Source organism: Nicotiana tomentosiformis, chromosome 1 (assembly GCF_000390325.3).
Source record: "Nicotiana tomentosiformis chromosome 1, ASM39032v3, whole genome shotgun sequence".
Lineage (NCBI taxonomy): Eukaryota > Viridiplantae > Streptophyta > Magnoliopsida > Solanales > Solanaceae > Nicotiana > Nicotiana tomentosiformis.
Window position 1 is genome coordinate 28,681,487 of NC_090812.1, and position 16,260 is coordinate 28,697,746.

The following is a 16,260-nucleotide window of genomic DNA, read 5'->3' on the forward strand; positions in this document are numbered from 1 at the left end:
AGCTTAATAGAGGGTTTCATGGTGTTCTTGAGTAATTAAGGTGCGTGTTTAACGATTTCTATCATTAAAGTTTGCCCCCGTGCCTAGAAGCGCAATCTCTACGCTTTGCAATCGTTTTCCCCTTCTATTAGCTGTGTTTGGAGCTATTTTTGGAAGATAGGAAATTGTTGTTCTTGCTGGTTCTTCAGGATTTATATTTGGTTTGCCAAAGTAATCATCTTGGGACTCTTTTATGATCGTTTTTACAAAGTTCTACGGGCGTTTCGTCAAGTTAGGGTCATATGGCAAATCTGCCAATTTAAACTCATTTATGAACTATTTATAAGTGCGTATAAGCTGAATATATATAGTGGTTTCGAAGCTTAGGACATAAGGAACAACTTTCGTGAAGGAACTACAGGCATTCAGACGTTCGTTGGAGAGGTATGTTAAGGCTAAGCTTCGTCCTTCCTTTTAGCACGAATTTTGGGAAATTCTTAAGACGCCAAATGTGATATTTTACTATTCTGTTGCTTGAAAGACCTTCTGTGAAAGGCATTGGTATCGTAGCTGAAGTATTTTCATGATGCTATTAGGTTGATATTCCACTCGTTCGGTTAAAAAGGGTATTCGACATCTATATATGTCATTTTGTCGGCTTTCTTAAATATATGTCCATATATATGAATTCTTATTCGTCTTTGGGTTGTGTGACTTAAAAATAAAGGCATTTAGTATTTGCGATCAGTCCTTCTTCCTTGTTAAAGTGTATTTTAAAATCTCTAAAGTGACACGCCGATTTTAAAATTTTTAAATATAATTTTTATGTTTAAACTACTAAAACATTTGATTTTTTTTTTTTGAAATACTTTCTTTTACTAATTATCAAGAAATCAGGTATAAGGACTAAGTGAAGCACCTTAAGCTTTTTATGAACATATTCAGAGTTAAGTTATCTTTCTAAAAGTCGAGTTAAGTTTTCAAACTTATTAAAAAAGATATGAGGTTCCACGAGACATTTGTATGCGATACGAAGGTGATTATGAGATTATGAGAATAAGAGTACCAATGAGCCAAGGTTGGCTAAGTTCTTGTTATGGCCTATTATGTGCATTCAAAGTTCATATCATACATGACATATTATGCATGGACTTCGAGCTATAATCGGAGGTAAGGGGCCTATTTGCCCGAAAGACTATATATATTGTACAGATGGCCACAAGTTGGCAATATGATACCGGTTAGCTACCGGGAGAGACCGCCATTGCTAGCATTTGGTTGGGTATGTCATGCATTTACATCAATATATATGTATTCACAACATACGATTACACGAGCATAAGCATATTTTATTACTATGAGGTCGGATGTCGGCCATGGAGGCTATCAGAGTTTCAGTGTCAGGTGGTATCTTTATTACCTTTTTACATCAGCTATGTATGATTCTACTTTCTGCCTTACATACCAGTACATTTTTATTCGTACTGATGTCCCGTTGCCTGGGGACACTGCATTTTTGTTTCGTGCGTGCAGGTCCAGGTAGGGACTCTGATCGACCCCTCCGCTAGGATTTCGGGGTTCAGCTGTGAGTTGGTAAGCTCCACCTCTTCCTGGAGCTTTCATAGGATGGTTACTTTTGTTGTACAGTTTGGGTATAGTTGGGGCCTTATCCCGGCAGTGCTTATGACACTCTTAAAGGCTATTGTGGACACAATATTCTGGGTTTCTTTTTTTTGCTGCTTTCAGTCTCAAGCCCATAGGCTTGGCATGTATATATAGGTGTGTAGGCATGTATGTCTTCAGTCGCGGCCTCATCGGCCAGCTAGTATTTTATTATTTTGGCTTGTCTTCCTATGTTTATATGGCTTATTGTTATTCATGTCATAACCTTACGGTCCAGGCTTAGTATTTCAAATGTTGTGCTGCCCTATCTGTTGGGCCCCCAGTCTAGTTAGCTAGTATATTTAGTGGCTAACTCGATCGAATACAGTATCGAGTGCCAGTCGTGCCTCCCCTAGTTTGGGCGTGACAGCGCGGGCTTTCGAAGGGCTGATGTGATTCCCGTTCTCATGGTAAGGCCTCTTTCTGAGTAGTTAATATCGTGCTTCTATCTTTCATTATACTGACTTTTCTTCCCTTTTGTTATTGCAGGTTTGCCTAAGACCACCGAACTTAGGCCTTTGGAAGGGTACTAGGATGTGTCCTTGCCCGTTGATCCCTCTGTTGCGGGGCAGCGCAGGGCTGCTATGGAGGAAAAGAAGAAAATGAAGAGAAAACCTTCGGGCTCCCCAAGATCCGAGGTGAAGAAGCCAAAGAAGAGGGTGGCCCGCAAGCCCAGAAGAAGATCTAGCTCCCGGGTGCTAGATTCCGACTCTCTCCTCCGACTTAGGGACGAGCCGGAGGATGAGCTTATTTTTGTTACCCATGGAACGACCTTTCCCGGGGAGCAGGAGGCATCCGAGGGGGAGACTCGTGAGGTCGACCCCCTCAGACTCAAGAGATCGATGTGGAGACCCGGGGTGGGACTCCCAGGACGCCGGCTCCGCTCCGAAGGAAGCGCCCAGTGTAATAGAGATTTTGGGGACACCCTCATACACTGAGTCCATGGTGCAGACGATCCCCTTCACTCCTTTTTTTATGGTGTGGACTCATCTGCTTTGGAAGACTTCTCCGGGCTGGGCGACCTGGAAGTTCCAAAGAAGGACACATCCTCAGAAGCTGGTGGGTCGAGCTCGAGCCCGAAATTGATCAACCAGTTCCCTGCTCCGAGTGCAAACCCCGGTCGCAGGAGATTAGTTATTCTCCCCGTCATAGAGGATGCCCGAGTTTTGTCTGCTCCTGTGGGGATAACTAGCTACCTCCGATTCTGGTGACCGAGGAGGACCAGGCAAAACTGAATGAGGTGATCGTGTCATGACTTTTCAATAAGGCGCAACAAGTGCTAAACCAGGTAAGGCATCATTACTTTCCATCGAACTTTACTTAAGGTTTGATATTTCTCATGTTTTTCATATTTTTGCAGGCCTCAGTACTTCATCACGAGAGCTTTCTTTGGTACCGGGTTGAGGTCAATCAGCTTGAGCTCGAGATCAAGGAGCTTGCCCAGAAAAAGGACATGTACAAGCTTCTCAGCGAGCAACAAGAAGGGGTCATTAAGAACCTTCAGGCCGAGCTGGATGGAGCCCAGAAAGAAGCATCGGTCTTAAGGCGGGAGCACGCTGACTTGATTGAAAAGGTAAAGGTTTTTGAAGTTAGAAACGAGGATCTGATCGCAGTGGCTAATGACAATACCTCGCAGGTCCAGCAGAAGACTGACCAGATCGACCAACTCCGAAAGGAGATGGACGAGATCCAAGTAATGGCCGACGGGTGGAAAAGCAAGATGGACCTGCTGGACTCGGAGAAGGAGACCGCCCAGGACAAGCTATCTTCAGTAGAAGTTCAACTTCGGGTGGCAAAAGAGAAAGATGATAAACGGGCCCAGCAAAATGAGGATCTCCGAACACAACTGGGCTCGGCCATCGCTGAACGGGACACTCTTGGTAAAGAGATTCAAGTAATAAGGTCCAAGTTGGAGATAACCTCGGCCGATGCTGACGAGATGGTGGCTCAATACAAGGCCGACGTCGAAGCAGCCGAGGCCCGCCTGAAGACCACTGCTGAGTACGTGAGGCGGCTATCTTGAAGGGAGACCCTTTGTAACGACCAGACCGGTCATTTTGAGTATTACAACCCCGTTCCCCTATTTAATTCTCAATTTGTGTTTTAGAGTTGTTATGTGACTTGCCGGGGTGATTGGTTCGGGTCCAGTGAGGTTTTGGAATGAATTGGAACACTTAGTCTCAAAGATGAAAGCTTAAGTTGAAATAATTGACCGGATGATGAAATATGTGTAAACGACCCTGGAATGGAATTTTGATGGTTCCAATAGCTTCGTATGATGATTTTGGACTTAGGAGCATGCCCATAAAATTATTTTGAGGTCCGTAGCTAAATTAGGCTTGAAATGGTTAAAAATAAAAATTTAAGTTTGGAAGTTTGACCGGAAAGTTGACCTTTTGATATCCGGATCAAAATCTGATTCTGTAAATTTTAATAGTTCTGTTATGTTATTTATGACTTGTGTGCAAAATTTGAGGTCAATCGAAATTGATTTGATAGGTTTCGGCATCAAAGGTAGAAGTTGGAATTCATTAGTTTTAGTTAAGCCTGAATTGGGGTGTGATTCGTATTTTTAGCATTTTTTGATGTGATTTGAAGGCTTGACTAAGTTCGTATGATATTTTAGGACTTGTTGGTGTATTTGGTCGAGGTCCCGGGGGCTTCGGGTGAGTTTCGGATGGTTAACGGATTGAAAATTTGGACTTAGGAAAATCTAGAAATTTTGCTTCTAGTGTAACCACACCTGCGAAGATTTGATCGTTGGTGCAACACCACAGGTGCGCAAGTACCATCGCAGAAGCGGCGAGGAGTGAAGGGCAGGGCAGGTTGCATAGGTGCGAAGATTTTGCCGCACCTGCGAGGTCGCAGATGCGGCTGATTGACCGCAGAAGCGGAAAGGGAGCAGTTTGGACTCGTCGCAGAAGCAGACAACTTCTTCGCCGAAGCGAGTCCGCAGAAGCGGACTTCTGTCCGCGGGTGCGAAAGCACTGGGCAGTGTACAAAACAGAGGAGTTCCGACATTTTTGTCATTTTTGACATTTCCAACACGGGTTGAGACGATTTTTGAGCTAGAATTCACGGGAAATCTTGAGGTAAGTCACTTGTAATCATTGTTAGTCAATAATATTGAATTATCATCGATTATTCCGACTAGATTACGTGTTTTTGGGGGTGAAATTAGAGGATTTGGGCCTATTTAAAAATAAGAATTTAAGATTTGGAGATGGAGTTGATGTCGAAATTTGGTATGGTTAGACTCATGGTTGAATGGGCGTTCATATTTTATAACTTTTGTTGGGCTCCAAGATGTGGGCCCCACTTGCGATTTTTGGTGCAATTTTGGATTTTTCTTGGAAAATTAGTATTTTCATATGGAATTAATTCCTATAATTTTTATTGACTGAATCGAATTAATTATGACTAGATTCGAGGCGTTTGGAGACCGATTCGTGAGGCAAAGGCATATCATAGTAAGGAATTACATGGTTTGAGGTAAGTAACAGTTCTAAATTTGGTCCTGATGGTATGAAAGCCCGGATTTTTGTGATATGTGATTGGTTTTGAGGTGATGCACATGCTAGGTGACGGGCGTGTGGGCGTGCACCGTAGGAATTATGACTTGGTCAATTCCATGGAACAGTGTAGTTGAATAATCTGTTGATATCCGTATATTTCCACGTATTAGAGAAATTGATCTATAAATCATGTTTAAACCATGTGTTGACACTGTTGGGACCCATAGAGGTCGTGTACATGTTGAATTATCTGCTAAATTATTGTTTCATGCTCAATCATGACTCTACTTGCATATTACATCTCAGTCTCTATTGCTCATTATTGATGCATCATATCATTGCCGTTGGGCTATTTATCATGATTTCTGAGAGCCCGAGAGACTAGAGAGGTTGATGACCGAGTGAGGCCGATGGCCTAATTATGAGGATATTTATGGGATCGAGTTGCACGCCGCAACATATTTCATTGATTTAGGCCATGATTGGCTTGTTATAGTGCTTGGGCTGAAGGAGCCCCTCCGAAGTCTGTACACACCCCCAGTGAGCGCAGGTACCTACTGAGTGCGAGTGCCGAGTGCCGAGTGCTGAGTGACTGAGAGGAATGAGTGACTATGAGGAAAGAGTGATTATGAGGTTGGAGTGAATGGGAGGACTGAGTGACTGTTGCTCTGAGAGGATGTATTGATTTCATTATTGCTGCATTTCAGTTGTCATATATCATTGTTTTGGAAATTTCTGAAAGACATTATCTTCTGTTTCAGTCAAATTTAATATGAAATTACTGTTTGAGTTTTAAATGTTGAACTTGAAAGCATGTATACCTTCTTATGTTGGAAATTACTGTAATTGGACTTAGTTGTGAAGCTCGTCACTATCTTCAGTTCTTTATTTAGTATTGTTACTTATAAAGTTGGTTTTACTCATACTACGCCCTGCACTTTGTGAGCAGATCCAGGTGCTCCCTGACACAATGGGTGTTGATTCCTTCGCATAGTTGATTTTTCGGAGATTCCGAGGTAGCTGCCGTGTTTTGCAGACCTTGTCTCTCCTTCCCTATCTTCTTGTTTACTGTATTTGGTCTAAGACTATTATAGATTGTATTTTCCAAACTTGTGATGTATAAATGCTCATGTACTCTGTGAGACCCAGATAGTTGGGAAATTCTGCTTTATGTTTTGGGTTTTCTATCCCGTTTATGAGAACATTGCTATTAAATCTGTTTTTAATTCATTCTTGTTAAATGTGTTGGGAATTATTTGTTAAGAGTTGTCTTGCGTAGTACTACGTTAGGTGCCATCACGACAAGTTAGGATTTTGGGCCGTGACACCTTCGAAGAGATCCACGCCCGAGGCTTTGACTTATCTGCCGAGATCGAGGAAAGGAAAAGACTTGAGGCTGAGGCGAAGAAGCTTGTTGAACCTGAAGGTGAGGAGGGCTCCAAGGGTTCCGAAGAATCTGAAGGTCCCGATGGTTCTGGTGACAAATCGGGCTCCGGTAAAGACCAGGCGTAAATTCCTTACGATTTTTTAGTTTTTGTATTCTGTACATATTTCTTTTGTTCAGTTCGAGGCCGTTTTTGTTGGGCCTTTGTAAAGATATTTCAGAATATATAAAATTTCTCCTTTTGGCAATTTTAAGTCTCTACTATTTTAGCATCTGTTCATAATTGCAAATATCTCTAATGCCTTAGAATAAAATCAAATGTAGTAATAAGTCATTTATTTTTCGGAGGTAAGAACAGAACCCGATCTCGATGCAATATTTTGCTCGAAATTTTTGAAAACTCAGAGTGACCGTAAGTTTTCCCAAGATGCTTAAGTATTCTTAGACGATGCCTCAACCGAGGGTAACCTTTTAGCAGATTTTGAATTTTTATTGAAGGCCTTGCGTTTTGATTACGCGCTTCAGACGTCTCCTAACCGTATTTTAGGGTGGCCATAGCCTTTTAGGTTTAGGCACTGCCTAATAGGTTTTGTGCCTCCGGGTTTTGATGACCCGAGCCGCCCGAACTTATTTCGGACGATAGTCCTCGGGTAGGAATAGCCCTTAGGCTCGACGCTCTAAGAAGCAAAAGTATGTAATAGCAAGGTAGAAACATTCTTTCAAATATGTGTGTATAAGATTGAAAGAGTGTAAAAGCTTGTATTATAGCTAAGGTGGCTGATAACTAGGGGTTTTAGCCTATTATTTGCTCTCTTTTGCTTAGGTTTTGGGTCAAAAATGCGTAAAGGTATTCCCAGAAACTAACTTAATGTGATTGCTTGCAGGGTTTGGTCAAAATGAGGCAAAGAAGCCATAATCAACTCATGAAGGAGTCAAACCTGCACGAATCCAAGGCTGAGACTGGAGCGCTGAGAGCGGCAGAAAAGCGCGGCCGCGTAAGGACCACCGCTGAGGCGGCCACTATTACGCGGTCCGCGAAAGTAGATTCAGAGAAGCTGCTTTGAGTACTAAAATCACCGATGACCTCGTTGGAAAGGCGCGGCCGCGAAGGGAATTCAGCTGAGAGCGCATCTTGAGGTTCAGAGACCCTGCAAGTCGGGCTTAACTGAAGAACATGGTCCGCGTCCAAATTATGCGACCGCGATGAAAGCACATATGGACGCGGTTAAAATTATGCAGTCCGCAAAACTAAGCCCAATCCAAGCCCAGTATTGAAGAAACGCGGACCGCGCTCATTATTACGTGGCCGCGAAAGCTCAAGCTCAAGCGCGAACGCGGTCAGAATTATGCGTCCGCGAATCCTCCGCAAGGGCATTTTTATCCGAAAATTTCAGCCTAGTATAAATAAATTAATATTAATACGTAGTGAAAGGTATACGTAGTGACGTGAACGGCTGGTTTTTCCCTTTTTGGGCAATTTTAGAGTAGATTTACCTTCAAACTTTAGATTTTCATCTTGTACTTTAATATTATGGCTTATATTTCATCTTTATCTTTGATTTCTGCTGTTATTATGAGTAGCTAGACCCCATAGATAGGGTTGTGACCCAACCCTAGTATGAGTATTTAATGGGTCTTGAATTTTAGGGCTTAATTATTTATGGGTTAGTGATATTTAGCCTAATTAATGCTAAAATTGTAGAATTAGTGGTTGCAAACACTGATTCATGCCATTATGACTTAGGATCTTCTTGAGAAAGAGGGACTAAGTCTAGGAAAATTAGGCTAACAAGGAATTGGGGTGAACTCAAGAGATTGATAGCCCCAATTAAAGGGTTAAACCTAAAGATAGTAATACCCGACTTGAGCCAATTTCACTTGCATTATATGAACACCCATTTGGGCTTGAGAAATCCAAATCGGGCAAAGTCACTCAAACTACCGAGAGGTATTGAGTGAGCGCTTATGTGTGATGGTTATATCACGACCCCAATCATAACAAGCTTGTCCTAGATTCTTGATACCCATTAGATACTCACCTAGGCGGAAGTCACTTCCCTAGTACCTTTTAACACTTGAAAACTTTCACCAAAAATATTGTACTTAGCTTACACTCAGCATACAATAATATAAAATTATAATAGAATCAATCGCAACAATGTTTGGAAGTGCAATTAGGAACAACAAGCACATCTAGATTAGTTAGATACCCAACTCCAAACCAAATTAACTCACTGTGGAAATCGATCTCGACCTCGTTGGGTAAAACTACATCGACCATCCTCGCTACTCTATAGTGGTGTAGGTTTGGACACGATCAGTGGCCTATACGAGCACGGTCACTTGACCGTTTGGCCCTTATGATAAATCCTAACCACCAAGCCTAGACTGTTCAAGCAAAAAGTTTCCTTCTTTCCTTGCTAAGAAGCTTGACCCGAGAGTGATGGCCCCCAGTATTCGAGGTCGATCTTGAGAGGGCTCGGATACTGTTGATGAGACCATTGACTCCGATTTAAAACCGGTCTTCGATTCTAAGTTAGCACGATTTTCTGTTGCCTCGTTAAAAACCTTGCCGGAAAACCCATTTGGGACAAAATCGGTTCAAGGGAAAAAAAGTGCAACGCGTGCTTTCAGACCTAAAAGTCACGTTCTCCTTCGGTTATTGCCTGCAAGTGTTAGTCCGATTCGTAATATTATAAAAATATGAATGAGGTCGTACCTTAACAGTAGTACCACTTTAAGTGCGTCACATTCCAGTTGTTCGGTAGTTGTGCACTATTTTCTGCTTCGAGTTTGTATGATCATTTACCGGTAATCCCGACGACTCGATATCGTCCTTCCCAAGTTAGCCTCAGATTCTCTTTGTTTGGGTTTCGGGTGTGCAGTGTTGCTTTTCTTAACACCAAGTCTCCGATATTGAAGTGTTGGAGGTTGGCTCTTAGGTTGTAATACCTTTCTACCCGCTGCTTCTAGGCAGCTAACTGGACTAGGGCGGCTTCACGCCTTTCATCCATTAGTTCCAGGCTCGTGCTCATGGCCTCACCGTTTGATTCCTCGGTTGCGTATCGGAACCTGAGGCTCAATTCTCCTACTTTGACCGGTATTAGTGCTTCGGCACCATAGACCAATGAAGATGAAGTGGCTCCGGTACTAGATTTAGACGTTGTACGGTATGCCCAAATTACTTCGGGCAGAATTTCCTTTCATTTCCCTTTGGCATCGGTCAACCTTTTCTTTAGGTTTTGAAGTATGGTCTTGTTTGTTGATTTTGCTTGTCCGTTCCCACTAGGGTAATAGGGTGTTGACAAGATCTTTTTGATCTTATGGTCTTCGAAAAATTTGTTTACCTTGTTGCCGATGAACTGCTTCCCATTATCACATACTATCTCGGTCGATATTCCGTACCGGCATATTATGTGGTCCCAAATGAAGTTGATAACTTATTTTTCCTGGATCTTATCGTAAGCTTAAGCTTCGACCCATTTAGAAAAATAATCGGTCATAAACAATATGAATTGAGCCTTACCGGGTGCCCATGGTAGGGGACCGACAATGTCCATTCTCCACTTCATGAATGACCAAGGTGACAAGACCAGAGATTCTACCCCGAATGGTTTCCGCAGGTGCCTTCATGAACTTCCCTCAAAACATATTCGGTGTCCCCCGGCCCCAAGCATATGGCGAGCGGGCCATCGTATATTCTTCTAAATAGAGTACCTTCGGAGAGACTGAACCTGGCCGCCTTCGTGCGTAGAGCTCTCAATTCTTTAGGATCAGAGGGCAACTTCCCAGTCTTCAGGTAGTCTATATACTTGTTTCTTCAATCCCAAGTTAAATTTGTTGAGTTCATTTCGGCATGGCTTTAACGACCCGACCGGTCATTTTGAGTGTTACAGCCATGTTCCCCTATTTACTGCTCAATTTATGCTTTACAATTTTTATGTGACTTGCCGGAGAAATTGGTCCGGGTCTGATGAGGTTTTGGAATGAATTGGAACACTTAGTTCCAAGGGTTAAAGCTTAAGTTAAAATAGTTGATCGGATGTTGACTATGTGTAAACGACCCCATAATAGAGTTTTGATGATTCCAATAGCTCCGTATGGTAATTTTGGACTTAGGAGCGTGTCCGAAAAATTATTTGGAAGTCTGTAGTTAAATTAGGCTTGAATTGGTTAAAATGGAAATGTAAGTTTGATCGGGGAGTTGACTTTTTGATATCGGGGTCGGAATCTGATTCTGGAAGTTGGAATGCGTCCGTTATGTCAGTTATGACTTGTTTGCAAAGTTTGAGGTCAATCAGACTTGATTTGATAGGTTTCAGCATCGAATATAGAAGTTGAGATTTCTTAGTTTCATTAATCTTGAATTGGGGTATGATTCGTGATTTTAGCGTTGTTTGATGTGATTTGAGGCCTCGACTAAGTTCGTATAAGGTTTTAGGACTTGTTGGTATATTTGGTTGAGGTCTTGGGAGTCTCGGGTGAGTTTCGGATGATTAACGGATCAAATTCAAACTTAAGGAAATGCTGAAATTTTTCTGTTGCTGGTGTCTTCGCACCTGCGCATGAGGGACCATAGGTGCGGCTCGCAGAAGCGTGAAAACTGGTAGCAGAAGTGACCTGGGGAAGGATGGCTGGGAGGCATCGCAGAAGTGGCCCAACTCGCGTAGAAGCGCGACCACATATGTGATTTGAACGACGCAGAAGCGACCACTGCTGGCCAACACTGACTTGTAGATGCGAGCTTCTTTCGCAGAAGCGGAGGCCGCAGATGCAACTAAGTGACCGCAAATGCGGAAGACGCTGGGCAGGAGCTTTAAGTTCGGGGTTTCACTATTTTTAGCCATTTTCGGATTTTAGAGCTCGGTTTGGGCGACTTTGGAGAGGAATTTTTCCACACAACTTGGGGTAAGTGTTCTTGACTCCCTTGTGATTATATTTCATGAATTAATCTTCATTTTTGGTGTATGATTATCAAATCTTCAAGAGAAATCAAAGGAAATTTCTATAATTTCATAAAATGAATTTTCGAGTTTTGAATACCGATTCAGGGTCGGATTTGAGTGAAATTAGTATGGTTGAACTCATAATTGGATGGGTTGTCAGATTTTGTGAGTTTTGTCGGATTCCGAGACGTGGGTCCCACTATCATTGGAGTATATTTGATTAATTTGCATGTTGTTTGACTAGTTTCGTATCATTTGGAGTGGAATTGAGGAGATATGAAGGCGTTCGGATGTTGATACACACATAATTAAATTTCTGGAGCATTGTTTATCTTGCTCGATATTGGACCCAGCTTGTTCAAGGTAAGTAACTCTTCTAATATTGGAGCTGAGGGTATGAACCTGACTATACGTGTTATGTGTTCGGTGTTGAGGTGACGCACATGCTAGGTGACGGGCGTGTGGGCATGCACCATGTGAACTGTGACTCCGTTATTTCTGTGGTACTGTGTAGTTACCTGAACATATCTGTAATCATGAAATCCCTACGTACTAGAGTTATCAAGTTGTGATTCATGTTAGAAATCATGTCTAGACTATATGCTTATCCTGTTTGGACCCACTAAGGTCATTACTGCTGTTGAGTTATTTGCTTACATTGAAATTTCATACTTAGTCATGTCCATTCGTTGCCTATCATATCTTAGTCTCTGTTGTTATTTATTGATACATCATATCATCATTTCGGGCTAGTTTTATGACAGTGTGAGCCCGAGAGACTGGAGAGATTGATGAGTGAGTGAGACCAAGGGCCTGATTTTGAGATATTGATACTATAACACGTGAGTTATCCGTGCAACACATGAGTTGTCCGTGCAGTTTATAGCGCTTGGGCTGAAGGAGCCCCTCCGGAGTCTGTACACACCCCCAGTGAGCATAGGTACCTAATGAGTGCGAGTGCCGAGCGATTGGGAGGATTGAGTGACTGTGAGGACTGAGTGACTGGGAGGACTGAGTGAAATGATACTCTGAGATTATGCATATGGATTTATTACTGAGTTGCATCGCATTGACATGCACACTTGACATACATGCATATAGAGGCATTTTTCCTCATGTTGTACGATATTGTGTCATTCATGACTTCTCCTACATATTGACATGTAGGCATAGAGATGAATTTTCCTCATGTTATTTAAAAATAAAATAATTACCTGTTGAAAGTTTTGGAAAAAAACACAGTTTTCAAACTTACTCATATATTGGTGACAAAATTAAAGGATTTGGGTTTTCACTGATATATTTGAAAAGCAGGACTATTTTTCTGGAACTGTGAACGAGCTAAGCATTTTATCTCTGAGCTACTTCTTTTATTACTTCTATTATTTTGTTATGAACTGTTGTTGGCTATTGGTGTTGGACCGTGACCTTTGTTTCAGCTCGTCACTACTTTCAACCTAAGGTTAGGTTTGTTACTTATTGAGTACATGGGGTCAGTTGTACTCATACTACACTTCTGTACCTTGCGTGCAGATATTGGATGTTGATGTTGCTGTGATCGACGGGAGCTGGATTTGAAGATATACCTGTGTTCCGGTCGTAGCTGCCTCTTGTTCATGGTAGCCTTAGATTTATCAAAATCTGTTTATGTACATTTCGAACAGATGATATATTTATTTCATACCAGCTTTGTAAATTCTAATCTTAGAAGCTCATGATTTGTACTACCAGTCCTTGGGAAATTTTTGTATAAAAGCGGTGTATTATCATTTCTTATCTTAATAAATCTCATTAAATTGGATAGTTGTTAATTGGCTTACCTGATGGGTTGGGTTAGGTACCATCACGACTAGGTGAATTTTGGGTCGTGACAATGGCCTTCTTCCACTACTGATTTCATGAGTTGTACGACCATTCCTAAGCTGAATTCCTCGACGATGCTAAGTTAGCCAGAGCATCGGCTTCACTATTTTGATCCCGGGGTACGTGTTGTAGGGTCTATTCCTTGAATCGATGCAGCGTTACCTATAATTTTTCTAAATACCTTCGCATTCATTCCTCTTTTACTTCGAATGTCTCATTGACCTGATTTACCAAAAGGAGGGAGTCGCACTTAGCTTCAACCACTTCGGCCCCCAGGCTTTTAGCCAATTCGAGACATGTAATCATGGCCTCATACTCGGCCTCATTGTTAGTCAATTTCACAATTCTAATCGATTACCTAACTATGTTACCCGTAGGCGGCTTCAATATGATGTCGAGTTCGGACCCCTTTGCGTTCGAGGCACCGTTCGTAAAGAGGGTCTAGATTCCCGAGGAAGTCCCCGAGGTTAGCAACAATTCCTTTTCGACTTCGGGTATTAAGGCCGGCATAAAGTAGTCCACGAAGTCTGCCAAAATTTGTGATTTAATGGCTGATCGGGGTCGGTATTCGATATCGTACTTGCTAATTTCTATGGCCTATTTGGCCAACCGGCCCGAGATCTCGGGCTTATGCATTATTTTCCTTAATGGGTAAGAATTTACGACGCATATGGGGTGGCATTGAAAATACGGCTTTAACTTTCTACAGGCGCTTAGCAAAGCGAGCGCCAATTTTTCTAGGTGAGGGTACCTTGTTTTGGCCTCACCTAGAGTTCTACTAACATAATAGATAGTAAATTATGTACCTTCCTCTTCCGAGACTAAGACTCCACTTACCGTTACCTCGGATACCGCTAAGTACAGGTACAACTGCTCGTCCGCCTTCGGAGTATGGAGCAAGGGTGGACTCGAAAGGTACTCTTTGAGTTCTTCCAAGGCTTGTTGGCATTCCGGGGTCCAAGAAAAGTTATTATTATTCTTAAATAGCGAGAAGAAATGATGGCTTTTATCGGAAGACCTTGATATGAACCGGCCTAGGGCGGCTATGCGCCCCGTTAGCCTCTGAACGGCCTTGACACTATCCACCATGACGATGTCTTCTATAGGTTTGATTTTATCAGGATTGATCGCAATCCCTCAGTTGGACACCATGAATCCAAGGAACTTCCCGGATCCGACCCCGAATGCACATTTCTCCGGATTTAGCTTCATATTGTATTTCTTTAGTATGTCGAAGGTTTCCTGCAAATGTTTCAAATGGTCCTCTGCTCACAGGGACTTAACTAACATGTCGTCAATATAAACTTCCATTGATTTTCCTATTTGTTCTTTGAACATCCGGTTTATTAGGCGTTGATAAGTGGCACCAGCGTTTTGTAGTCTGAACGACATTACATTATAACAATAGGTGCCGAATTTAGTAATAAAGGAAGTTTTTTCTTGATCGCCCGGGTCCATCCGGATTTGGTTGTACCCGAAAAAGGAGTCGAGAAAGCTGAGTATCTCGTGCCCGGCCGTTGCATCGATCATGCGATCGATGTTAGGCAAAGGAAAAGAGTCCTTGGGGCACACCTTGTTCAAGTCTTTGTAATCTACACACATTCTTAATTTGTTTTCCTTTTTAGGCACTACTACTACGTTAGCCAACCAATTCAGGCACTTAACTTCCCGAATGAAACCTATTTTAAGGAGTTTAGATACCTCGTCTTTGATGAATACATGCTTGACTTCGTACTTAGGCCTCATTTTCTGTTTAACCGGGTGAAACTTTGGATCCAAGCTCAGCTTATGAGTGGTTATTTCTGGCGGGATTCCTGTCATATCAAGATGGGACTAAGCAAAACAATCTACATCAGCTATAAGTAATTTAATGAGTTTTTTCTTGAGCTCGGGAGTTAGCCTCGTGCTCAGGTATACCTTCCGTAATGTGCTCAGGTATACCTTCCGTAATCATCATCCTCGCCTGCTTCCTGCTTCTCCAGTTCGGTCGGGGCTGGTGCTGGTGATTGCTATTTAGTTTCTCCCTTCCTAGCCGGCTCCAAGCTCTTTGATATCGAGAGTGCAGACATCGGGATTATCTCATCGACCACGAATATTTCTTTTGTGGCCGGCTGCTCTCCGTAAACTGTCTTAATCCCTCCCGGTGTCGGGAACTTTAGTGCCCAGTGTAGTGTCGAGGGTATTGCCCTCATGTTGTGAATCCGTGACCTTCCGAATAGAGCATTATATCTCATATCCCCTTCAATCACATAGAAATTCGTTTCCTGAATGGTCTCGATGGTGTTCACCGGCAGGGTTATCTCCCCTTTAGTAGTTTTGCATGCCATGTTGAATTCGTCTTAAACCCGAACTACAGGCACTATTTGGTCTTGTAGACCCAGCTGCTTTACGACCCTCGATCTGATGATGTTGGCCTAGCTACCTGGATAAATTAACACACGCTTAACTTGAGATTTATTTATGAGTATAGATATTACCAGTGCATTATTATGCAGTTGCACGATGCCTTCAGCATCCTTATCGTTCAAAGAGATGGTCCCCTCCGGTATATAATCTTGGGTTCATTTTTTTCTTGTAATGCACACTTTAGTGCACTTTAGCATTGGCCCCTGGGGGACGTCAACTCCGCCAATGATCATGTTAATGACGTGCTGAGGTTCCTCTTGCTCAGTCTGTTTGTTGGAGTCCTTATTCCTGAATTGATTTTTGGCTCGGTCACTCAAATATTCTCGGAGGTGTCCATTATTGAATAACCGAGCCACTTCTTCTCTTAGTTGTCGGTAGTCTTCGGTCTTGTGGCCATGAGTATCATGATACTTACACATCAGGTTGCTGTCCCTTTGGGCAGGATCGTACTGCAATAGCCGAGGCCACTTGGTATCTTTAATGCACTCGATGGCAGCATCGATAC

The 16,260-nt window shown here is 42.5% G+C and overlaps 1 protein-coding gene across 1 annotated transcript; it reads left to right on the plus strand.

The window, feature by feature from the left end:
- The first annotated feature begins 2,225 nt into the window (after window positions 1-2,225).
- LOC138905047 (WEB family protein At1g12150-like) lies at window positions 2,226-3,664 on the plus strand. Its single transcript, XM_070193554.1, has 2 exons — window positions 2,226-2,279; window positions 3,002-3,664. Exons 1-2 carry the CDS (start codon window positions 2,226-2,228, stop codon window positions 3,662-3,664), a joined length of 717 nt encoding a protein of 238 aa, XP_070049655.1.
- Window positions 3,665-16,260: the final 12,596 nt, after the last annotated feature.

Excerpts from the sequence above, each read along its gene's own strand:
- LOC138905047 (XM_070193554.1), top strand. The coding sequence starts at position 2,226 with ATGGAGGAAAAGAAGAAAATGAAGAGAAAACCTTCGGGCTCCCCAAGA. Across the intron at positions 2,280-3,001 it reads CGGGCTCCCCAAGATCCGAG|GCCTCAGTACTTCATCACGA; the intron begins GTGAAGAAGCCA and ends ATATTTTTGCAG.